This window comes from Lithobates pipiens, unplaced genomic scaffold, assembly GCF_037356315.1.
Source record: "Lithobates pipiens isolate NorthernLeopardFrog02 unplaced genomic scaffold, aLitPip1_a1.2 Scaffold_22, whole genome shotgun sequence".
Taxonomy (NCBI): Eukaryota; Metazoa; Chordata; class Amphibia; order Anura; family Ranidae; genus Lithobates; species Lithobates pipiens.
This window is the reverse complement of record NW_027507784.1, coordinates 278963039-278988937: the sequence shown is the minus strand read 5'-3', so window position 1 is coordinate 278988937 and position 25899 is coordinate 278963039. Positions and strand designations below refer to the sequence as shown.

At 43.8% G+C, this 25899-nt stretch overlaps 1 protein-coding gene across 1 annotated transcript in view; it reads left to right on the top strand.

Moving 5' to 3' along the window:
* The window catches only part of BAIAP3 (BAI1 associated protein 3), a 554780-nt gene that overhangs the window by 400284 nt on the left and 128597 nt on the right, over positions 1 to 25899 (top strand). Inside the window, exons 13-15 of the mRNA XM_077449095.1 lie at positions 2487 to 2579; positions 4531 to 4634; positions 24753 to 24870. Of these exons, the coding sequence (XP_077305221.1) occupies positions 2487 to 2579; positions 4531 to 4634; positions 24753 to 24870 (315 nt within the window). The remainder of the gene's footprint in view (positions 1 to 2486; positions 2580 to 4530; positions 4635 to 24752; positions 24871 to 25899) is intronic.

The window sequence follows — 25899 nt, the reverse complement described above, 5'->3', positions numbered from 1 at the left end:
GTCGGAATGAGTCTTATCGGACCGTGTCGTCAGATAATCCGACTGTGTGTGGTATGCATCGGACTGATTCTGTCCGAATCTCCGTCCGACCCAATTTTCCAACATGTTGGAAATATTTCCCGACCAACTGGGCCGGACGGACCTAATCCGATCATGTGTAGAGCATTTTCATCGGACCAAGTGCCACGCATGCTCAGATCAAATTCCTACATCAAAGCTATTGGCTACTAGCCTGAATATAGTTCCATCGTAACGAAATTACGTCATCATGTTCTGAAAGATCAGATTTTTCGCCAACTTGGCCCGACCGTGTGTATGCAACAGTTTCGGACACAATCCGTCGGACTGAATCCGACGGGCAAAATCCGACGGATTTGGTTGCCAAAATCTCCGACCGTGTGTACGTGGGCTAAGACTTCTCTCATCAGAGACTGCATTCCCTTTTCGCTGCAGCTATTTAACTAAAATGTCTAGTGGTGGCTGGGCGACAGAATAAATGAAAAAGTATACAGTTGTGGAAATTGCGTAGCTTGTTGCTGCCACTTTAATTCTCTAACCCTGTGTGCCTTTGGCTGTACTTCTCCTGTGGATCATAGGAGTGCAATTATTTCTGCACTCTTCTGACCCATTTTCAGCTGACATCACAGAACCAGTACTGGCTCAAGCAAGATCACAAAAATGAAGTTGGGATCTGCCCACATGCCTGGACCTACACCCGGCTCAGACTCTTAGCAAACCACTTAGAGCCTGAGCCGGCCGCTCCCATCCCCTCCACAACCCAACACTCCAGTGAGTGCGGGGGGGGGGGGGTGCAGAGAGCGGTGACTGACAGCCACCAGCTCTCCGCTCAGGGAGCTCTGAGAAACGAGCACTTTGTGGTGTTTCATTGCTCAATTCTCAGTGTTAGAGCCGGTGGGGGACTGATGCTGCATCCACCTAGATAAGTATGAATCTACAAAAAAAAACATGGTTGGGGTGCTGTATTCATATACAGTAGATAGATTCTGAATTGTTCTGTGGAGAAACACTGTGTAGGAAAGGTTACTTTAGCTTCACTAACCCATTAGCCAGAGTTTGCTGGTATATGAAGAGTTGTGAGAAACCCAAGTGGATTCTGAGTTAAACTGTTAGAAATACAAGTAGCTTAATTGATTTTTTAGAAATAGAATCTCTCTTCCCCTCTGCTGATATTTCAAGGAGGATTGACAAGAAAATGGAACTGTTCAAAACATCATCTTTTTATGATAATCTCAGGGGGATCTAATTAGGCCTCCCCTGCTTCAAAAATAAAAGCCGGGTATTCCAACACTGGCAGAGAGAAACTCTGTATATGAGAATATGTTGTGTTTTCACAACACAAGCTGCTTAGCACACCATCATGGAGTACCTCATTTAAGCCTGAGGCTCCAGCAAGTGAGACCATATATTAAAGCTGAACTCCAGAAAACAAAAAAGTTCTCCTCTACAGTGAGGCTGCATCTACACTGCAAGGGTTAACTGCTTGTGTATGCCTAGGGGACCGTGAAAAGTACTTTTACTGACCTGATCCTCCTAGTCTCCAAACTTTCTAAACAAAGGGCCAGTTTACTGTCACTGAGACTTTAGGGGGCCAGACTGTGTCCAGTGGGAATATAGCATGCCCCACCACCAGGGAGTGAAGAATTTTTCAGGCTCAGGAGTCAGTTAGAGTAAGAAAATTAAGTTGCGGCTGTGGTCCGTAGGAGGAGGAATAATGCCCCCTCATTGGCATTAGTGGGAAGAATAGATTGGTATCAGTGGGAAGAATAATGCCCCGTCATTGGTATAAGTGAGAGAAATACAGCTGATACCCCCTTGTTGGTACTGACTTTTGAACGAATGTATACATTTCAGAAGAAGAATTCATTATGCTTATATTCCTGTAGTTCTTAAACTTGCAGCTTCAAGACCGATGCTCTGCCAGAGCTGTGACACACACCAACCTCTCAGCCTGGGTTTGTTAAATCGTTATTTGACAGAAAAATAGATGTGCAGAATGCCTGGCCAACAGATGGAATACATAAATAAAGCAATATACATATCCTTGAAATAAATACAGATTTATTCAGGGGTAAACCATTAATTAAGTAAAATAAGTGGCCTGTACCAACCACTGTGTCCTTGTCCAATTATCCTTAACTCAAAAGAATTTAAAAAATATGTTTTGCAGCTTGATATTGTGAGATGAAGGACAAAGGATTAATGATAGGATGGATTTACAAGAAATGTAAGCCTTTGTATGTCACATAAGCAGCACATTCCAGTTTCTTAATGCTGTTTTTAGTACAGCATTTCAGCCTCACACCCGCCGTCTGAAAAATGTACTAAATGATTTAATCTACGTGTTAAATGCCCAATCTTCTCATCCACATGCTTTGCCAGGAAACAGGTCTCAGCTGTAATTTGATTCCAGCAGTATTAAAACAAATAGCATGGTGTAAATGTCTGAATTAACTAATGTGTTTCAGAGGGACACGGTGCTAAGCAAGAAGGCATCTGGCTCTGTGATTCATGAAATGCTGCTCACCCAGCTGCTCCAGTATGAACACAAGCAGGCAGAGGTAAGTACACGTCTACTTAACAAGCCCCTGCCTCTGGATTTCTGACAACTCTAGATAAAAGTGACAGAAGGTTGCTAAGGGGTATCATTGACAGGTACAATTCCTTCATCAGGGAGGGAGGTGTTTTTTCATTAGCTAATTTAGGCAAAAGACGGCAATAGCAAACAACTGGGTTGTAATTAATTGCCAAGAGTACCAGTTGTTCACTGATGGAACAAATGGCTCTCTGGCTCATACAGTTTATTTATTGTTCAGGACTCTAGGGATTGGGTCCTTGACAGCAGGTATATTTCCCCGTTCCCCGACTGCACAGAGAAAGTATAATATGTTTATGTAATCAGTGGTCCTCACCCATGCAGGGTGCGGAGTTTAGGGCTAGTCCGTCTGGAGAGGACTGATTAGCATTGGTAGGTTCTCATTTGAGATCCGGAATTAAGAGACTTGGAGAGACTTTGGGTGGGGTAAAGAAGCTCCAAACCCTGATTACTTGGACATTGGCCCCAAAGGGTTAACCTGCCTACAAGGGAGGCTAATAAAAGGAGGAGGAGGTCAGCACCTGTCTGTGAGGTTGAGGGGAACAGTTTACAGCTGCAAGATAGTGTAGACTGCCTGGCGACTGAGACTTTGTTTGCTAAGTTCCGGCAGCTTTTCTTGGACCCTGAAGCAGATGGAAACCCTACCCTAGGTGTGGGACTGGCACTTTAGTGGTGAGATGTCATGTTTCGGCCAATATACCAGAACTGCGGACTGGTTTTATTTTTTTGCTTTGCTAAAGAAAAGCTGTTTTATTTTCCTGATTTTTGAAGAATCAACTGTTTCACTATTACAAAGTGGTTGGTGATCCTAAATTCTCCATTTTACAATATATATATCGCAGAACATAGATAAAGATCAGGGGTTCTGACTTCACCCTTATTTTAATGGCTTCAAAATTGTTCCAGGTTAGATAATATGGAAGCCAGAGATAGATTTTTACTTGTTTTTTTTTAAACCAATGAAATCCAGATGTTTATTTTTAGACCTTTTAATTATATGTACTGTATAAATGATTATCATACAATTAACATCCAGTAAGTATTATTTAGTGATGTGCATAAATGATTACCAAACAACCCCATGTGCCTTCCAGAGAATTGACAATACTTCTGCAGGTCACTTTTCTAAATGACTTATTATTAGCTCAAAAATAAATATCTTTATCCAGCAGAGGTGCCCCCTGAACTTTTCAGCAGTACACCTGGGGGTATATGTACCACTGCTTGAGATGCTTTGACCTACAGGATGCTGTGCCTATAAATGCAGCTCCCCATTTTCCTCCTATTGCCAGCCACATGTCACATTACCTACAGCTTTACTCCTAGTCCTCCTCAGTAATTCAACTAGTTTGCAGTGCTATACAAGGAAACCTGTACTGAGAGCAATGCTGCCGCTGCTATTTTGGTATTCTATTGGTATTGCTAGATGCCTGATTGTTTTTTACTTGAGTATTGGGGGTTGATTTACTAAAATAATTCACTTTTAGCAAAGTGCATGTTCACCTTGCTTAGTAAGTTAGGTAAACCTGTGAGTGTTAAACTTTGAGTAGTCGATTATGTACAAGGGAAATTATAAAGGCACACTTTTTCCTTGTACATGATTGGATGACTGAAGTCATATTCAATTTATTTGCTAAGCTAAGTGAACATTTAATTTGCTAAGTGAACAGTCTATTCCTTCAATAAAGCAACCCCACTAACTTGGAACAAGCATGCAGATCAGAATAAAATCACAACACCCAATCTGCACATTTGCGTTGAGCCATGGTATTAGAAATGATAAAGGAGTCAAAGGATCAGCAATGGCAGCATCCATACTACTAATCAGCATATATGTAGTTCAGGCTTGACAAAAGACATTCACGGCGGTCACAATTGGACACAATGTGGAAATACTGATGGCTGTTTCATTTTAGGTTGAGTACTGGAACTGGAAGGGAGAAATGAGCAAGCATGCATTCACATTTACATCCCACCACAGTATGCAGATGGACCTGTCAAGTTTACAGCAGGCTGTCATGTGAGTATTTACAGTAGTTACAATATTTAAACCTGTGTATATAGTCCAATACAATATATTGGGTGAGTGAATAGTGTATTACATATGTCTTATGACATGTCAATAAAAGCCAGCTATTATTCAGTGAAAGACTGCAAAAATCTTTAGCTTTAAGCCTCATGCACACAGGACATTTTTTCCCCCCTGGATGCCTGTGCTCCAGGAGCAGAAAACGCACCTTAAGAAACGCACCTAATGCTGCTTTTCGCATGTGAATTTTTGCACATTCATGTGTATTCACACGTTTGGCGTTAATGCATTCTTTTGGCTTGAATATTAATTTATGAATGCATTAACTAATGCACAAAGATGCCAGTGATTATTTTTTTTTTTTCCCTGCCTTTAAATGATCCTGCTTCTAAACTCCTGTGAATACCAATGGACATAAAGGGGAGATTTACTAAAACTGGAGCACTTAGAATCTGGTGCAGCTTTGAATGGCAGCTAATCTGCTTCTACCTTCATTTTGTTCAATTAAGCTTGGACAATAAGCCCTTGTTCACACTGAAGGTGGGTTTGAAATTGGGGTTCAGCTGAACTTGCACAATTTCAAATCTGCATTTCATTCAGAGACGATTTGAAAGACATCTGTACAGGTTCATGTCAAATCGCATGTCAAATCGCCTCGATGTGAACGGGGGCTCAAACCGGGAAGCTGATTGGTTTCTATGCACCAGATTTTGCATGCTACAGTTTTACTAAATCCCCCCATAGGTTAACATAGAGGGGCGTTTAGAGGCATAAAAAAAAAAAAGTCAAATGCCTGTAAAAGCAGTGTGTTTGACATCCTGTGGACATGAGGCTTTATACATAAGGTGTCATTCACACTAGATAACAGGATTCTGTTACTTAAAGGTAATATATAAAGCTTTTGAGTGACCTTTATATATATCTGTGCAGAGCATAATGCCCATTGCATTAAAAGAGAAGTTCAGGAATACAAAATAATAATCAATCATACTCACCTAGGTGGCTGCAACACCAATCCCAGCTGCAGATGTCCCCCAACGGCTCTATACCGAGAATTGAGCGATCAAAAAATGCTGATCACTTAGTTCTTGGTATTCAGTTCGCAGAGAGCCGGTGACTGCCAGTCACTGTCTTTCCACTATGCCCCTCCAGTGCTCACTAAAGCACTAGACTGTGAAGGGGTGGAAGCAGCTGGCTCAGTCTGCCAGCTGCTCGCTGTGAGGCTGAGCCAGCTGCCAGTCCAGGCATCTGGGTGAATCCTGACTGGAAAGTTGGGATCTTTCTATAGCCTGGACTCGCTGAGTGACATCAGCCGACAATGGGCTTTAGCCCGCTGTCAGCTGAAAATGGGTCACAGGAGTGCAGCTCTTTCATTTGTATGGGAAGGTGCTGTGAGGGGGCATTCAGAATAAATGGCACTGCAGTGTACCAACATGCACAAAGTGTGTTTCAGTAACAAGCTGCAATACAATATTGTGAATTAACGTGTTTAGACATACTGAACATGCAACAAAAATCAGTTAGATGTAATTAATCTTTTGTTAATGTTTTAATCAGGGCTTTTTTCTCAGGGTGCAGGTACTCCCCCCTTCCAAGTCACCCATTGTCTCTTGGTTCCATCCCCTACACTCCACACAAAGTTACCCCTTTTAGAGAATATAGGACAAAGTATCATTTTGTAATACTAAGTAATTTGTATGGAATTTGTTAATCGTAACAAGAAAGCAGTGAATTAGATCCCCTGAAGCCAGAAAAAAGAGATTCCTCCCAACAACAATAGACCCCCTGCAACACAATACTCCTCAACAACAATAGACCCCTGCCAGCAACAATACAGTAGATCTCCAAGTAGCCAACATCAATAGAACCTCCAGCAGCCAACAACAATATACCCCTTGCTCAACAGTAGATCTCTGCTAGCAACAATTGATCCATTCAGTACTAGAGGTGCCAGAACTGCTTTCCTCCGTGTTCATGCAAAAAAAAAAAAAAGCCCTTGTTTTTAGAATCTTGTATCTTTTGCAATGTACATAGGGTAAAAACAAATTTGTTCATTAAATAGGTCGTTTCTGCTTTCTCCTTTGGAGTGTGACACAATGGTTGTGCTTTACTGACCCTTCTTACAATCCAAGCCTATGAGTTAGCCAACTCATTGAAAAATTCATTCCCTTTATGGCTGTTATCTTCTCTCAACAGCTGTTAAGCAATTAGAGTCTTTGTGGTGGCTAATCCACTCTAGTCCTAGTGGGCAATCTACAAGCTTCTAATGTTTATATAATATAAAAAAAGAAGCGCAATATGGTAAAAATGTGAAAAATGGGGGAAAAAAGAAAAATGTCTTTCCTTTAAAGTGGTTAAAGGCTAGGTTCAAACTTGTAGTTGCATTCAGGCACGCAAGATGCATCCTGAATGTCTGTATTTTTTTTTACAAAGGGACTAATGTGCTTCAACCGCGGCACCTTTGACTTGAGTGGGTGAAATTGACAGGTGGTGACTGTCAACTTAGTATGCCAAGCATCGCAGCCACAGCATGTGAACAGTCCAGTCTGGTTGTATTGTAGACAATTGGTGGGTAATTTTTTTTTGGGGGGGTGGTAACTGCCCATGTAAAAGACCTTAAACCTCAAAATAAAAATGTAATTATATTGCAGCTAACAAATTGTTTAATATAGTTACATAGTTAGTCAGATTGAAAAAAGACACTAGTGCATCTATCAACCAATTTAACCACTTAATGACTGCGCCATAGCCAAATGACGGATACAGCATGGCTCGATAACTCAGGGAGAGCATACATTGCTGTCCTCCCAGAATCGCACTCCCGTGTGCACACTCAGGAATATCTGTGACCCCTGACAGCGGGCATTTACCACGTGATCGCTCCGTCAAATGAAGGAGCGTTCACTTGTAGACAAACTGGTGTCATATCCGGTTCCTCTCTCCCCTCTATGTACCGATTGGTACAGTGTGAGCGGAGAGGGGAGAGATCAGGAGCTGCAGCGCTGTGGGCTGCACGTGTAGTGCCCACAGCGCTGATTTGTGCCCACTCCAGCCATCCATCCATACTCAGCCAGCCATCCATACTCAGCAATACTCATCCATCCATCCATGCTCAGCCATCCCATCCACCCCCATCCATATCCAGCCATACCCAGCTGTACCCAGCCATCCCATCCATACTTGGCCATACTCAGATGTACCCAGCCATCCCATCCATACTGAGCCATACCCAGCCGTACTTAGCCGTGCCCAGCTGTACTCAGCCATACTCATTTATGCTCAGTCATCCCATCCATACTCAGCCATCCCCATCCACGGCTCATCCATCCACATTCGTACTCATCCATGCCACATCAGTTCTCATCCATGCAACTAGAGTGCCTCACAAAATTGTAATAGGTAGTCAAATTAGATTTAACGTTTATGTCCCTAGAACACTTGATGGTGCTCCCTGAATGTTGGGTCTCTCTATGTGGCCGGGCTGTGTAAAAGTCTCCCACATGGTATCGCCGAACTCAGGAGCAGTAGGAGACTCTATTTTGGGGTGTAATTTTTGGTATGTACATGCTATGTGTTAGAAATATTGTATAAATGGACAACTTTGTGTAAAAAAAAAAAGTGTGTTTTAATTTCCTTTACACATTTTCCAAAAACTTGTAGAAAAAATGACATGTTCAAAAGACTCATTATGCCTCATCGATTTATACGTTGAGTTGTTTTCTTTCCAAAATGGGGTAATTTTTGGAGCATTTCCATTGCCCTGATGCTCCAGGGCCTTCAAAATTGTAAGAGGTAGTCAAGAGATTTTATGTGTAATTTATGCTCCAAGAACCACCTGATGGTGCTTCCTGCATCTTGGGCTTCTGTATGTGGCCACGCTGTGTAAAAGTCTCACACATGTGGTATCGCCATACTCAGGAGTAGTAGAATGTGTTTTGGGGTGTAATTTGTGCTATGCATATGCCGTGTGTGAGAAATAACCTGCTAATATAACAATTTTGTGAAAGAAAAAAAATCTTGATTTTGAATTGTGGGGAAAAAATTACAACTTCAAAAAACTTACCATGCATCTTACTAAATACCTTGGAATGTCTACTTTCCAAAAAGGGGATATGTAGCAGTATGCATTTTGGCCAAAATGTATGAAGAAAAATTACTAATTTTCAAAATTTTATTTTTAACAGAAACAAAAAAATATTTTTTTTACAAACCCAGAGGTGATTAAATGCCACCAAAAGAAAGCCCTATTTGTGTGAAAAATATGAGAGCACTGAAAGCTGAAAATTGGTCTGGTTAGGAAGGGGGTTTAAGTGCCCCGTGGTTAAAAAATATGGCTGCATTAGTTTACTTTTTTTTTTCTTCCTTTACTTTCATCTGATGATTCAGCTAGTTGTCTTTCAATTTTCTTTAACTCCCTAGAGGTAATCCCGAGTCTGGCTCGGGTTAGGAATTTACTGATAGGAGCGGTAACCCTGAGCCAGACTCAGGATCGCATCGCTGGATGCAGGGGAGGACACAGGGAGAGTTACTTACCTTGTCCCCTGGATCCAGCGATGTCCCCCGCGCTGTGTGATCGAGCTGTCCTCCGCTCGATTCACAGTGCCGAATGCTGCCGAGCTCCGTTCCCTGCGAAGTTACGGCGCACGGGAGCGGAGAACGGCGGCAAATTCAAAAAAGTAAAAAGACACAACACACAGCACTGTAATCTTACAGATTACAGTACTGTATAAAAAAATACACACCCCCTTTGTCCCTAGTGGTCTGTGCAGTGCCCTGCATGCACTTTTATATTATAAATACTGTTTTTTTCTGCCTGGAATTTGGAGATTGCCCATAGCAACCAAAACATGTCCCTTTTTCAGTGTTTTAGGATTTGATTACATTATTGAATAATTTGTATTATTCTTTATTATATTATAAACTTTATCATACCCGGGATGTCCGCTAGACTGTGGTTTGAAGAGATTTAAGAGAGTTATTCCTAAGAATTACAGGACTACAAAATAAAACGCCAAATTTCCATGCAAAATAATTGTACCGCTTTCAGCACCTAAAACCGGACTGAATCATACCGCCAGGGAGGTTAAAGTAGTTTTAAAGTCAAAAGGTTTTTTATCTTAATGCCATCTATGCATTAAGATAAAAAGCCTTCTGTGTGCAACAGCCACCCTAATACTTACCTGAGCCCCATCTCTGTCCAGCGATGTCCACAAGTGTCTCAACAGTCTGGGACTCTCCCTCTTGATTGGCTGGGACACAGCGGCGGTGCCATTAGCTCCCGCTGCTCTCAAAGTCAGTTAGCCAATCAAGAGAGAAAGAGGCGGGCCGAACCACAGCTCTATGTCTGAATGGACACTGGGAGCTCCAGCTCAGCTTGGGTGCCCCCATAACAAGCTGCTTGCTGTGGGGGCACTCAACAGGAGTGAAGGGCCAGGAGCACAGAAGAGGGACCCAAGAAGAAGAGGATGCAGGCTGCTCTGTGTAAATCCACTGCAACAGAGCAGGTAAGTATAACATGTTTTTTATTTTTAAAGAAATAACAAACAAGACTTTACAATCACTTTAACCACCTCAATACAGTGCACTTACACCCCCTTCCTGACCAGACCAATTTTCAGCTTTCAGCGCTCTCACACTTTGAATGACAATTACTCACACTGTACCCATATGAAACTTACGTCGTTTTTTTTCCAAACAAATAGAGCTTTCTTTTAGTGGTATTTAATCACTAGTGGGTTTTTTTATTTTTTGTGCTATAAATAAAAAAAATACGTAAATTTTGTGAAAAAAATGCCTTTTTCTTTGTTTCTGTCATAAAATTTTGCTAATTATAATTTTTCTTCATAAATTTTGGCCAAAATTTATACTGCTACATATCTTTGGTAAAAATAACCCACATTAGTGTATATTTGGTTTTTGTGAAAGTTATAGAGTCTACAAACTATGGTGCCAATCACTGAAAATTGATCACATCTGATCAGGCCTTCAGTACATCAGGTGAATCTCATTTCTTGAGACACTAATAAGTCAGTAAAATACAAATACCCCCCAAATGACCCCTTTTTAAAAAGTAGACATTTCAAGGTATTAAGTAAGTAGCATGGTGAGTTTTTTTTTTTTTAAGTTGTAATTTTTCCCCACAATTTTTTGCAAAATGAAGATGTTTTTTGTTTTTTAATTGTTTTTTACAAAATTGTCATTATCAGGTTATTTCTCACACACAGCATATGCATACAACAAATTACACCCCAAAATACATTCTGCTACTCTTCCCAAGTATGGCAATACCACATGTGTGAGACTTTTACACAGCCTGGCCACATACAGAGAACCAACATTGAAGTGCCACTTTCAGGTGTTCTGCAAGCAAAAATGGCCCATCTCATTTCACAACCACCTATTGCACCTTTGAAGGCCCTGGAGCACCAGGACAATGGAATTGCCCATAAAATTACCCCATTTTGGAAAGCTAACACTCCAACGTATAATCTATGAGGCATAATGAGTCTTTTTAATGGTTCATTTTTTTTCAGAAGTTTTTGGAAAATGTGGAAAAAAATGAAAACGCTTTTTTTTTTACACAAAGTTGTCAATTTATAAGATATTTCTAATGCATAGCATGTATATAGCAAAAATTACACCCCAAAACACATTCTGCTACTCCTCCCGAGTATGGCGATACCACATGTGTAAGACTTTTACACAGCCTGGTCACATAGAGAGGCCGAACATTGAAGTAGAACCTTCAGGCGTTCTAGGAGCATAAACACATCTTATTTCATTCCTACCTATCACACTTTTGAAGGTCCAGGAGCACCAGGACAATGGAATTACCCACAAAATGACCCCATTTTTGGAAAGCAAACACCCCAATGTATATTCTATGAGGCATGGGCTGCAGATAGGTACCTGGGTACTCTGATGGGCTGGTGATAGGTACTCGGGTAATCTGATGGCCTGGTGACAGGTACTCGGGTAATCTGATGGCCTGGTGACAGGTACTCGGGTAATCTGATGGCCTGGTGACAGGTACTCGGGTAATCTGATGGCCTGGTGACAGGTACTCGGGTACTCTGATCTCCTGGTGACAGGTACTCGGGTACTCTGAATGCCTGGTGACAGGTTCTCTGATGGCCTGGTGACTGGTATTCGGGTACTCGGAAGGGCGGTGATAGGTACTCAGGTACTCATATGGACTGTGACAGGTACTCGGTTACTCAGATGAACGCTGACAGGTACTCAGGTACTCATATGGATTATGACAGGTACTCAGATGGACTGACAGGTACTCAGGTACTCAGATGAACTGCTACAGGTATTCAGGTACTCATATGGACTTTGACAGGTACTCGGATGAACTGTGACAGGTACTCGGGTACTCTGATGGCCTGGTGACAGGTTCTCTGATGGCCTGGTGACTGGTATTTGGGTACTCGGAAGGATGGTAATAGGTACTCAGGTACTCATATGGACTGTGACAGGTACTCGGTTACTCAGATGAACTCTGACAGGTACTCATATGGATTGTGACAGGTACTCAGGTACTCAGATGGACTGACAGGTACTCAGGTACTCATATGGACTTTGACAGGTACTCGGATGAACTGTGACAGGTACTTGGGTACTCAGATGGACTGGGACAGGTACTTGGGTACTCAGATGGACTGGGACAGGTACTTGGGTACTCAGATGGACTGGGACAGGTACTTGGGTACTCAGATGGACTGTGACAGGTACTCGGGTACACTGATGGACTGTGACAGGTACTCGGGTACACTGATGGACTGTGACAGGTACTCGGGTACACTGATGGACTGTGACAGGTACTCGGGTACACTGATGGACTGTGACAGGTACTCGGGTACTCTGATGAGCTGCGACAGGTACTCAGGTACTCTGATGGGCTGTGACAGGTACTCTGATGGGCTGTGACAGGTTCTTGGGTACTGAGATGGGCTGTGACAGGTACTTGGGTACTCTGATGGGCTGTGACAGGTACTTGGGTACTCTGATGGGCTGTGACAGGTATTTGGGTACTCTGATGGGCTGTGACAGGTTCTCGGGTACTCTGATGGGCTGTGACAAGTACTCGGGTACTCTGATGGCCTGTGACAGGTACTCTGATGGCCTGTGACAGGTACCCGGGTACTCTGATGGCCTGTGACAGGTACCCGGGTACTCTGATGGCCTGTGACAGGTACTTGGGTACTCTGATGGCCTGTGACAGGTACTTGGGTACTCTGATGGCCTGTGACAGGTACTCGGGTACTCTGATGGCCTGTGACAGGTACTCGGGTACTCTGATGGCCTGTGACAGGTACTCGGGTACTCTGATGGCCTGTGACAGGTACTCGGGTACTCTGATGGCCTGTGACAGGTACTCGGGTACTCTGATGGCCTGTGACAGGTACTCGGGTACTCTGATGGGCCGTGACAAGTACTCGGGTACTCTGATGGGCCGTGACAGGTACTTGGGTACTCTGATGGGCCGTGACAGGTACTTGGGTACTCTGATGGGCCGTGACAGGTACTTGGGTACTCTGATGGGCCGTGACAGGTACTTGGGTACTCTGATGGGCTGTGAAAGGTTCTCGGGTACTCTGATGGCCTGTGACAGGTACTCGGGTACTCTGATGGCCTGTGACAGGTACTCGGGTACTCTGATGGCCTGTGACAGGTACTCGGGTTACTCTGATGGCCTGTGACAGGTACTCGGGTTACTCTGATGGCCTGTGACAGGTACTCGGGTACTCTGATGGCCTGTGACAGGTACTCGGGTACTCTGATGGCCTGTGACAGGTACTCGGGTACTCTGATGGCCTGTGACAGGTACTCTGATGGGCCGTGACAGGTACTTGGGTACTCTGATGGGCCGTGACAGGTACTTGGGTACTCTGATGGGCAGTGACAGGTACTGGGGTACTCTGATGGGCTGTCACAGGTACTCGGGTACTCTGATGAGCTGCGACAGGTACTCGGGTACTCTGATGGGCTGTGACAGGTACTCTGATGGGCTGTGACAGGTTCTTGGGTACTGAGATGGGCTGTGACAGGTACTTGGGTACTCTGATGGGCTGTGACAGGTACTTGGGTACTCTGATGGGCTGTGACAGGTATTTGGGTACTCTGATGGGCTGTGATAGGTTCTTGGGTACTCTGATGGGCTGTGACAAGTACTCGGATACTCTGATGGCCTGTGACAGGTTCTTGGGTACTGAGATGGGCTGTGACAGGTACTTGGGTACTCAGATGGGCTGTGACAGGTACTTGGGTACTCTGATGGGCTGTGACAGGTACTCGGGTACACTGATGGACTGTGACAGGTACTCGGGTACACTGATGGACTGTGACAGGTACTCGGGTACTCTGATGAGCTGCGACAGGTACTCGGGTACTCTGATGGGCTGTGACAGGTACTCTGATGGGCTGTGACAGGTTCTTGGGTACTGAGATGGGCTGTGACAGGTACTTGGGTACTCTGATGGGCTGTGACAGGTACTTGGGTACTCTGATGGGCTGTGACAGGTATTTGGGTACTCTGATGGGCTGTGACAGGTTCTCGGGTACTCTGATGGGCTGTGACAAGTACTCGGGTACTCTGATGGCCTGTGACAGGTACTTTGATGGCCTGTGACAGGTACCCGGGTACTCTGATGGCCTGTGACAGGTACCCGGGTACTCTGATGGCCTGTGACAGGTACTTGGGTACTCTGATGGCCTGTGACAGGTACTTGGGTACTCTAATGGCCTGTGACAGGTACTTGGGTACTCTGATGGCCTGTGACAGGTACTCGGGTACTCTGATGGCCTGTGACAGGTACTCGGGTACTCTAATGGCCTGTGACAGGTACTCGGGTACTCTGATGGCCTGTGACAGGTACTCGGGTACTCTGATGGCCTGTGACAGGTACTCGGGTACTCTGATGGGCCGTGACAGGTACTCGGGTACTCTGATGGGCCGTGACAGGTACTTGGGTACTCTGATGGGCCGTGACAGGTACTTGGGTACTCTGATGGGCCGTGACAGGTACTTGGGTACTCTGATGGGCCGTGACAGGTACTTGGGTACTCTGATGGGCCGTGACAGGTACTTGGGTACTCTGATGGGCCGTCACAGGTATTCGGGTACTCTGATGGGCTGTGAAAGGTTCTCGGGTACTCTGATGGCCTGTGACAGGTACTCGGGTACTCTGATGGCCTGTGACAGGTACTCGGGTACTCTGATGGCCTGTGACAGGTACTCGGGTTACTCTGATGGCCTGTGACAGGTACTCGGGTTACTCTGATGGCCTGTGACAGGTACTCGGGTTACTCTGATGGCCTGTGACAGGTACTCGGGTACTCTGATGGCCTGTGACAGGTACTCGGGTACTCTGATGGCCTGTGACAGGTACTCTGATGGGCCGTGACAGGTACTTGGGTACTCTGATGGGCCGTGACAGGTACTTGGGTACTCTGATGGGCAGTGACAGGTACTGGGGTACTCTGATGGGCTGTCACAGGTACTCGGGTACTCTGATGAGCTGCGACAGGTACTCGGGTACTCTGATGGGCTGTGACAGGTACTCTGATGGGCTGTGACAGGTTCTTGGGTACTGAGATGGGCTGTGACAGGTACTTGGGTACTCTGATGGGCTGTGACAGGTACTTGGGTACTCTGATGGGCTGTGACAGGTATTTGGGTACTCTGATGGGCTGTGACAGGTTCTCGGGTACTCTGATGGGCTGTGACAAGTACTCGGATACTCTGATGGCCTGTGACAGGTACTCAGGTACTCTGATGGCCTGTGACAGGTTCTTGGGTACTCTGATGGGCTGTGACAGGTACTTGGGTACTCTGATGGGCTGTGACAGGTACTTGGGTACTCTGATGGGCTGTGACAGGTATTTGGGTACTCTGATGGGCTGTGACAGGTTCTCGGGTACTCTGATGGGCTGTGACAAGTACTCGGGTACTCTGATGGCCTGTGACAGGTACTCGGGTACTCTGATGGCCTGTGACAGGTACTCGGGTACTCTGATGGCCTGTGACAGGTACTCGGGTACTCTGATGGCCTGTGACAGGTACTCGGGTACTCTGATGGCCTGTGACAGGTACTCGGGTACTCTGATGGCCTGTGACAGGTACTCGGGTACTCTGATGGCCTGTGACAGGTACTCGGGTACTCTGATGGCCTGTGACAGGTACTCGGGTACTCTGATGGCCTGTGACAGGTACTCGGGTACTCTGATGGCCTGTGACAGGTACTCGGGTACTCTGATGGCCTGTGACAGGTACTCGGGTACTCTGATGGCCTGTGACAGGTACTCGGGTACTCTGATGGGCCGTGACAGGTACTCGGGTACTCTGATGGCCGTGACAGGTACTTGGGTACTCTGATGGGCCGTGACAGGTACTTGGGTACTCTGATGGGCCGTGACAGGTACTTGGGTACTCTGATGGGCTGTCACAGGTATTCGGGTACTCTGATGGGCTGTGAAAGGTTCTCGGGTACTCTGATGGCCTGTGACAGGTACTCGGGTACTCTGATGGCCTGTGACAGGTACTCGGGTACTCTGATGGCCTGTGACAGGTACTCGGGTTACTCTGATGGCCTGTGACAGGTACTCGGGTTACTCTGATGGCCTGTGACAGGTACTCGGGTACTCTGATGGCCTGTGACAGGTACTCGGGTACTCTGATGGCCTGTGACAGGTACTCTGATGGGCCGTGACAGGTACTTGGGTACTCTGATGGGCCGTGACAGGTACTTGGGTACTCTGATGGGCCGTGACAGGTACTGGGGTACTCTGATGGGCAGTGACAGGTACTGGGGTACTCTGATGGGCTGTCACAGGTACTCGGGTACTCTGATGGCCTGTGACAGGTACTCTGATGGGCCGTGACAGGTACTTGGGTACTCTGATGGGCCGTGACAGGTACTTGGGTACTCTGATGGCCTGTGACAGGTACTCGGGTACTCTGATGGCCTGTGACAGGTACTCGGGTACTCTGATGGCCTGTGACAGGTACTCGGGTACTCTGATGGCCTGTGACAGGTACTCGGGTACTCTGATGGCCTGTGACAGGTACTCGGGTACTCTGATGGGCTGTGACGGGTTCTCGGGTACTCTGATGGGCTGTGACGGGTTCTCGGGTACTCTGATGGCCTGTGACAGGTACTCGGGTACTCTGATGGCCTGTGACAGGTACTCGGGTACTCTGATGGCCTGTGACAGGTACTCGGGTACTCTGATGGCCTGTGACAGGTACTCGGGTACTCTGATGGCCTGTGACAGGTACTCGGGTACTCTGATGGCCTGTGACAGGTACTCGGGTACTCTGATGGCCTGTGACAGGTACTCGGGTACTCTGATGGCCTGTGACAGGTACTCGGGTACTCTGATGGCCTGTGACAGGTACTCGGGTACTCTGATGGCCTGTGACAGGTACTCGGGTACTCTGATGGCCTGTGACAGGTACTCTGATGGGCCGTGACAGGTACTTGGGTACTCTGATGGGCTGTGACAGGTTCTCGGGTACTCTGATGGGCTGTGACAGGTTCTCGGGTACTCTGATGGGCTGTGACAGGTACTCGGGTACTCTGATGGGCTGTGACAGGTACTCGGGTACTCTGATGCACGATTGCGCGAATTCCCTGTTTAAATGGGAAGACGGCATATGACGGCCTCCCGCTACAAGAGCCGCGCCGCCTGGCCGTCATTTGACAGCTGGCGGTCGGCAAGCAGTTAAGGCCTGGTTCACACCTATGCAGGCTGCAGTTTATGCATATTCTAGGTGCATTTTTCATTTTTTAATACAGGTTTTGATTCATTTAAATCTATGGAACTAAAAACATCACCTGCTGGTCCATGGCCCTTTCCATAAAATGCAGATGTGAATGTGACCCATAGGAAACCATGTTAAATGGACTGTAGTGTGTTTCTACAAAACTGAAAATGCACAAAAAAATGCATAGGTGTGAACCAGTCCTAAAAGAACAAGCTGTCCAGTGAATGTGGCAGTTGGGAGTTCATACAAATCATTTAACGCATGACAGGGGTGCTTACAATAGTCAGCTTTTATTCATTTAAAATCTTCATCCCAAAACAAAAAAACGATTCTGCAACTGCTCAAGGGGTTTTAGCTGGAGTTCAGCTTTAGCCCTGGTTTACACCAGTGCAGATTTGAAATTGCACCACTTCAGATTTCAAAGCCCCAGATCAGTGCGATTTGCACCTCCGATTTCATTGTGACTTAATTTAACAGAAGTCTATGCACATCGTAATGAAATCACAAAAAAGTCGTACGGGAACCTTTTTCAAAGTCGCTGCAACTTGAGTCGCAACGATTTGAACAGTTCCATTGCTGGCAATGGGGTGTGACTTTTCATGGGATTTTGAGCAAATCACATGACAAATCGCACCAGTGTGAACCAGGGCTTAATATGCAAGCCAGGCCCATCTAAATCTGCTAGTGCATTTAAAACTACCCTTTGCCTTGATAATGCTTCAGTCCAAGAGTGGCTCAGTTTCTCCAACATCCAGAGCGGAGCCACCCTAAGATGGGAAGTGTATTACTGTCCAGATTGCCAGGTGAAAATAAAGGAAAAAAGGTTTTAAAAAAAGAAAAATAATGCAATCACCACATTGGTAAAATGCAATATATTATATTTTTGCTAATACAAGTTTATTTACTACAGTAGAAATTTGAAAATGCATCCTCATTGACAACGCGCTATACTTTTCTTTAATAAAGTGGGTTAAGAGTTGAACAGGCTCGATACTGGTCAATTACCTGAAGAAAGGAGGAATACAAAAGGAAACATTAGGGGAAAAGTACCTCTAAGCTAAACAAGTTTTTTTTCAAGCAAAATCCCGAGGATGGTCTCCTATAACCATCAAGGCATAAACCAATTGTTGGATACAAGATTATCCAGGTGCCTCTTACTTTTGACATTTATCTTGTCAGAAGCTATATCTTGCCTCAGCTGCTCACACCTCAAATGAACTGCATGGAACTTTTATTAAATCCTCTGAATGACATCTAGAGCTAGTGAGAGAAAATGTCAGATCCTATTGATTCACATACTACAGTGATATGGAATAAAGCATCGGCACATCCATCTAATCCACTTTAGGGGCATGCTGGATACTTATTGATTCAGCAGCAACACCTGGAGGGTTCTTACTATTCTGTTCTAGACACCAGAGGGGTTTTATTACTCACCAAACTATTTTGCCTTATCATCACAAGTTACTTTGATTAAGACATAATGGATTGATTTTATATAGAGCTTTCCCAGAGAGCAGCTTTTAAAAACAACCATTCTTGCGAACAACAGTTTAAAAAGAAAGACGTCTATTAAGGAAATGCATATTTTGTGTGAGTATAGTATAGAAATAACGATTGGAGCGTTCAAACGCAAACTTCTAATCCTAGTCCCTACAGAGCTCTCAGTGTGGATGTTACAGCTTGGTCAGAAGCTTAGTTGTTCAGCCAAATTTGAACGCTGATCTTACTGAACTAAAAAAAAAAAACAGCTCTATAAAAATAAATTGAGGTTGTCAATCATATCAGCACATGCAACCAAAGAATGAACCAATGACAAAAATTAGAAAAATAAGGATAATTATTATTCACCATATACCAAAGCCCTTAAAACATTGGAGTAACCAGTGGCGGCCCGTCCACGGGCACCACCCCCCCCATCGATGCATACGCCCCCCCGATCTACATCCGGGGGCCCGAATGCATGGATTTCAGTGAGGCTCATTGGCTTCAAAAAGGGTGGGCCCCAAGCCCACCCACTTGTATGACAATAGCAAATTTATATTGGAATTACCTGAACGATAATTATATTAAGTAGTTTTCACCAATTAAATTTATTTTTCAAAAACACAGATCAAACGATATGAATACAGATTAAATATGGAATATGTATTCACTAGGCATGTATTCAGAATAAATTGTTAGATTATGGATGGACATAAATAAAATCTTACATAAAATGCTAAATTATTTGCAGCACTCGCTAATGGGTTTTGCCAAACCATATGAATGGAACAAAAACATTAATTTCTCCCCATGGACAAAATAACCATGTATATATTATATAGGGTATATATAACTACCAGACAATAATCTGTGATTTACACAAGCTAGCAGTTATCCTCCTGCAGGAAGAGTGTGAGTTAAACTATGTCAAATAAAAATGATGGTAGCGCCAAACAAAAGGTGATAAAAATTGGAAAAACATAAATAAAGTTGAAAAAAATGTGAAAATTGTTATTCTATCGGAGGAATAATAATCTAAATATTACAAGAAATAATCTAAATATTACAAGAAATCAAAAATAGATATTTTCAAATAATCAGGAAAGATTAGTGTAACATAATTACCCTTCAAAGATGGCTGCCTTTCCCAAAATGGTTGTCTCGTCAAGGTGGAGCTGTGTTTTGGCATCCTCAAAGTGTCAAATGATGAGGCATGATAATGTGTATGAGGTGTGTGTGAAGAGTGATGAATGAAGTGAAGTCCCAGTGTGAATGACGTGTGTAGTCCACCTAATGGCTTCCTCTCCTGGTCCTATATACCATTCTGGACAATAAGCTCATAAAAATTTTAATAAGCCTAGCCCAGAAGGTGGAACTTATTTTCATTGGTTCATGTGGCTAAATATTAATTCCATTATTTGTTTAGGCATTGCCTCTCTTAGCCACCAATTCCATCCTATTTGTTCTAAATTATTTTTAAAAATAATTTGTTATACGAATGTCCATTTTCTCATGGTACAGGCATGACCGTATGATATTTCTAATACATATGTAGCACTAACCCCCGAAGGAGCTGCTGGTTTGATTGGGCTTACTGTTACCTTCTTCTCCTCGATTTGTGTCTAGGGGTTTCCCATTGTAGATGGCCCAGTAACTTTAGAGACTGACGACATATCCGCATAAAGGGATTTTTATTTGCAAAAACGTAGACAACGAACAGTCTCTTAAAATAGAATCAGAGGGTTAGGAGGAAAGTTCAGGTTCTCTTAGTGTCAAAGTCAATAATGAAGGACTTGCTTACTTTGACTAAATCCAGAGAATAGCCATTCACAACTGGATGTTCACTCAAGTTGGATAGTCCCTCTCTCACAAGGCCTAGCAGCTGTAATGGAAATTTGTAGGTTCTGTATATTTGTATTCTATTTTATATGTATTGCAGGATGCCCTCACTGTGCACACGGCACTAACAATGTTTTCAATACATGTTTTGCATTCTTTCAAGTCCTGATTAGAATTAGCCTGCCTATGTAACGCCCCTTGTTACCATAAACGTACAATTGTAATATTAATGTGATACCTACGTAATCATGTGTATAAAAGCCTTCAAATGCATCATAATAAAGGAGAACGGTTATTTGGAAAGATGCTGAGTATCTTTTGTGTCTGTTCCCTACTGCAGTAGTTATTAATTTGGAACCACTAATCAATATGAGGCTAGGAGTTGCCTATCATCAAAATATCCATTTCAGGTGGCGAGCCAGCCAGGAGGGGTTATCAGGTGACCCTGAGTATCTGAAACGAGGAGCTTGAGACGATCCGGGAATTTCTGATAATCAGCCGGCAGAGGTAAGCCTTTTGCTTACATTTTGAGTTATCAGACTTCCTTGATCGGTAAGGCATTTTCGGGACAAAGGGTACCTATTTTACTCCCCTTAATCGAACTGTATTGATTGGTGGTTATATGGTGCTTAACTCAGGAACAAGTCTCTGCCACAGATGTTGTAGAACATACAGGAATATGTCTCTGCCACAGACGTTGTTGTAGAACATTCAGGAAACTAAAACTTGTGGAACACTCGTGTGATACCTGGATCTCTCAGCCAGCTTGGCGATACCCACGAGACTGGATTCACTTAGGTACTTCAGCCCCATCAGTCTCTTGCTAAGAAGCCAACCCATACATGGCCTTCTTCTGAAGAGTCCTCCCCTGGATAGCTATGAAGTTACTGGGCTTCTCCAACTATCGGAGGTGGCACCGGACCACTTCGGAATCCTTCTTTAGTTTCCTTGCCTCGGGACAATAAGTTGGGTGGATCCGCACCCCAGGCCATAGCCTTCCTGGGGGCTGGTCAGGAGGACCAGGACCATGGAGGCAGAACATACTTCTGGACCGGAACCCCGAACCACGTGACATCCGCATCTTAAGTACCCTCTTCCAGAGAGCACAGCAAGAGTGACACTCCCACTGGGCGGGCTCAGAGAGAGAGACAGAAGACCGGCGACAGAAGTCCGGGCCACCACTTGTAAAAGAGCTAGAAGAAGGCGCGGTGGCCCAACAAGAAGAACCGAAGAGGGGGACAAGACCCCCGAAGAGGGAGACAAGACCCCCGAAGTCGGAAGAAGAGGGCGGCGGCGAAGAAGAAAGCTGGGCTCCTCCGCTAGTAAAAGACCTAGCAGAAGATAGCAGGGGAGTCTGGCGAGAAGACCCCCGAAGACGGAAGAAAACCCCCGGAGCTGTGCAATAAAGTATTTTAACCCTTGTGTGTTGTGTTTTTTTTTTTTTTTTTTTTTTTCACAGGTGAATGGGTAAGGGTACATTGTACCCCATACTCATTCACATAGGGTGGGGGGCCAGTATCCAGGGCCCCCTTATTAAAGGGGGCTCCCAGATTCCGATAAGCCCCCCCCCGCAGACCCCGACAACCAACGGCCAGGGTTGTCAGAAAGCGGCCCTTGTCCTCATCAACATGGGGACAAGGTGCTTTGGGCCGGGGGGCCGCTCGCTCGTCCCCACCCTTTCCTGGCTGGCTGTGTAGCGTGCTCGGATAAGGGTCAGATATGGACCTAGGGGGGACCCCCAAGCTGTTTTTTCGGCGTAGGGCTTCCCCTTTAACTCCATACCAGGTGACGGGGCCAGCGACGCTTCCTTCACTGGTCCCGGCTACCTGGAGCCACGCTCAAGATGAGCGGACTTTTCTCCGGGCGGGAAAAGTCCGCTCATTGCAAAAGTACGGCGGGCTGGCACACACACGGCCGTATTGTCCGCCAAAATGCGAGTCCGGCGGACAGATTGATGTGCAAAACTCCAATTTTAGTCCGCCGGACTTTTGAGTAAAAAAAGTCCGCCGGAGCCTACACACGGGCAAATTGTTTGATCATGTGTACGTGGCATAACGAGTCACATGACATCGGGGAGGGAAAATGGCTAATTTGGACATTTTCACTTAGGGGTGTACTCACTTTTGTTGCCAGCGGTTTAGACATTAATGGCTGTGTGTTGAGTTATTTTGAGGGGACAGAAAATTTACACTGTTATACAAGCTGTACACTAACTACTTTACATTGTAGCAAAGTGTAATTTGTTCAGCGTTGTCACATGAAAAGATAAAATATTTACAAAAATGTGAGGGATGTGCTCACTTTTGTGAGATACTGTATAGCTAAATAAAATAATTTGCATAATTAAACTATTTCTACATATAGGATATTTCTAATCAAAATAAATACATACTACATCATAAGATTATTCTTATGCCAGTAGACAATAAAATCATGACTTGAATACATTTCATGGGATATGATAAATGAGCTTATAGTCTTATATGCCACTCTTTTATATATACGGAGATGGTGCGGTTCTTACTAAAATATTGTCATAAATACATTAAACGAAAGCTCCATAGTTACCTCTTAGCTTATTATGGACCATGGAGGTTGTACATAAATATGTATGTCAATATTGTAGGGGGATCACCGTTGTATAATGTCCACATATTTTAAATGGTGTCTGAGCTGTATTCCTCCTCCAGTGGTGAGGAATTTTAGTTGGGAATTCAGGTTTTTATTAGCCTATTTACCAAGGTATATTAGCGGTTGTCCAGGTGGTAAACATTCGCCAAGGCCTTGTTATACATTGTTTGAATGTGGTGTATTCTAGCCTTGGAAAAGCAGTTGATGTTTGCTGTTTTTCAGAGTTTTATCACTGGTCCAAGGGTCTTCAGATACATTCTATTTAGCGACTAAAGTAAATGTATCCTTGGCTTTTATATTCCCAGTTCTGCAAACAGCTTGCTTACATACTTCCAACAGGGTGATAAAGACATAGGATGTCTCTGGTTGAAAACTTAGGTGACTTGTCTTGAAGCTGACCTTTTTTCTGGGGCATATTTAATCCTAAACATCCATATTGAAATTATGAAAACATGTCTATTTCTTCACCATAGTTCTGACAATAGTATACATGATTACAAAGGGGTATCCCATAAGTTGTCTATGTATTTCTTGGGTCTAGCCCTCCTTTTCAGTAGAAGGAAAACCCACATAATACAACATATTATTTAATAAATTTCATTCCTATGCCGGCATGTGTACAAACAGATCAATAAAACATTGCCATAAGCCATTATGCATAAACAGAACTGTTCGCATCTCCTTCCCCCAGCTAACACCTGAAAGCGGGAGATCAGGCACCTGTCCCTCTGGATCAATGGCCATAATGTACATTTTTATGTCGCATTGCTACACAGTTTAAAGCCCAACTTCTCTAGTTCTCCCCATCCCCATTGGAGCCCCCCCAGCAGTATTTTATGATTACTTTTTTTATTATACTTCTTTCAAATGTCTTCAGGCTGGCCTCTTGCTAGTGCTGGACAGGGTCCTCTTTCTCGTTTGATCTTCTCTTGTCAGTAGGCAGTCATCAGTGATGCAAAAATCTGCATCAGTGTATGTGAGCACATGACGCTGTGGTGACGCCCCGTTTAATGGGTGGGTCCATTAACACACTGCACTCATAGGATTTCCTCAATCTTTTGCTTTGAATGATGATGGGTGTCATGATCAATAAGTCCCACTGTTAGCAGTTCAAATGGAATGTTTTAAAAGCATGTTCACCCAGCTATTACCGAGAAAAGTGTTTCAGCACTGATCTTACTGAATATAACTCAGGCCCCAACAAAATGATGATATATTATAAAGCACAGTTTCATCCTTTATATCTAATGTCTGCTCAGTTGATGAGTTCTCTGATTTAATTGTATTTGAGCACTTTCAAATTAACTTACCCAAAATAAGACTGTAGTTTGAGATGTTGTCACTTTTCAGAAGAATTTACCTACTTTCTTGATAATTAATAGAAAATGGCAAGCTTTCAGTAAACACCACCAAGTGCACCCCATGGACTACGGTTATCTGCTAGCACTGCTGAAGACGGTTGAAGAACAGTGGGATCCTTCTATGTGTCCAAAAGAGCTGGTATGTGCTATGAACAAATATACCAAACATATATTCTTCTATATTTTTCTAGCCAGTTTTGTTTTTTTGTAAAAAAAATATAATTAAGGTTATTGTTAAAATGATATTAAAAATGATTAAATTATTAACATTAAAAATGATATGAACCAAGTAAAAATCTGAAATACCAGTCTCTGCCATGCAACAAAATATTCCACTTTTTCATGTTTGTCAGAAGCTGTTTACGTAAAAGTATTTAACGTTTCAGAAGCATTGATGGGCTTGATATGAATAGGTGGCAGCTCTTTTATTACCAGTTAAAGGTCTAAGTTCTAATCAGAGATGTCATACCATGCTCTATTAAATAAAGCGGTAGTAAACCCAAAAGAAAACAATCATATTTCAGCTTACCAGTTCTTAGATGTGTTGGCTGCATTTGTTTAATTTATAAGCCTTCTTTTCTTAATTTTCATCTGGTGATTCCAGTCAGTAAGTCTTTTGCTTTTAAACAGAACAAGCTCTCCTGCAAAATGTTGCAGTTAAAGTGTTGAGACAAACCATTTACCACTGACAGGCGCACTTGCAATGACCAGCTTTTATTTATTATTGGAAAACCTTTATTCCAAAAGAAAAAAAATGGTTGTTGTAACTGCTTGTGTAACTGCAGTGTAAGATGGAGTTCTGCTTTAATTTGTTAGTGTATCTAAATCTTCTAGTACATCTAACACTCCCCTCCCCCAGGCTTATGATGCCTCTGTAGCACCCTCTAGTATGTGTGCTAGATATATATACAGTGCCTCGAAAATGTATTCATACCCCTTGACAATTTCCACATTTTGTCATGTTACAACCAAGAATGTAAATGTATTTTATTGGGATTTTATGTAATAGACCAACACAGAGTGACACATAATTGCAAAGTGGAAGGAAAAAGATAAATGGTTTTCAATTTTTTTTACAAATAAATATGTGAAAAGTGTGACGTGCATTTGTATTCAGCCCCCGTGAGTCAATACTTCTCTACCAGCTTTGCCCATCTAGAGTGATTTT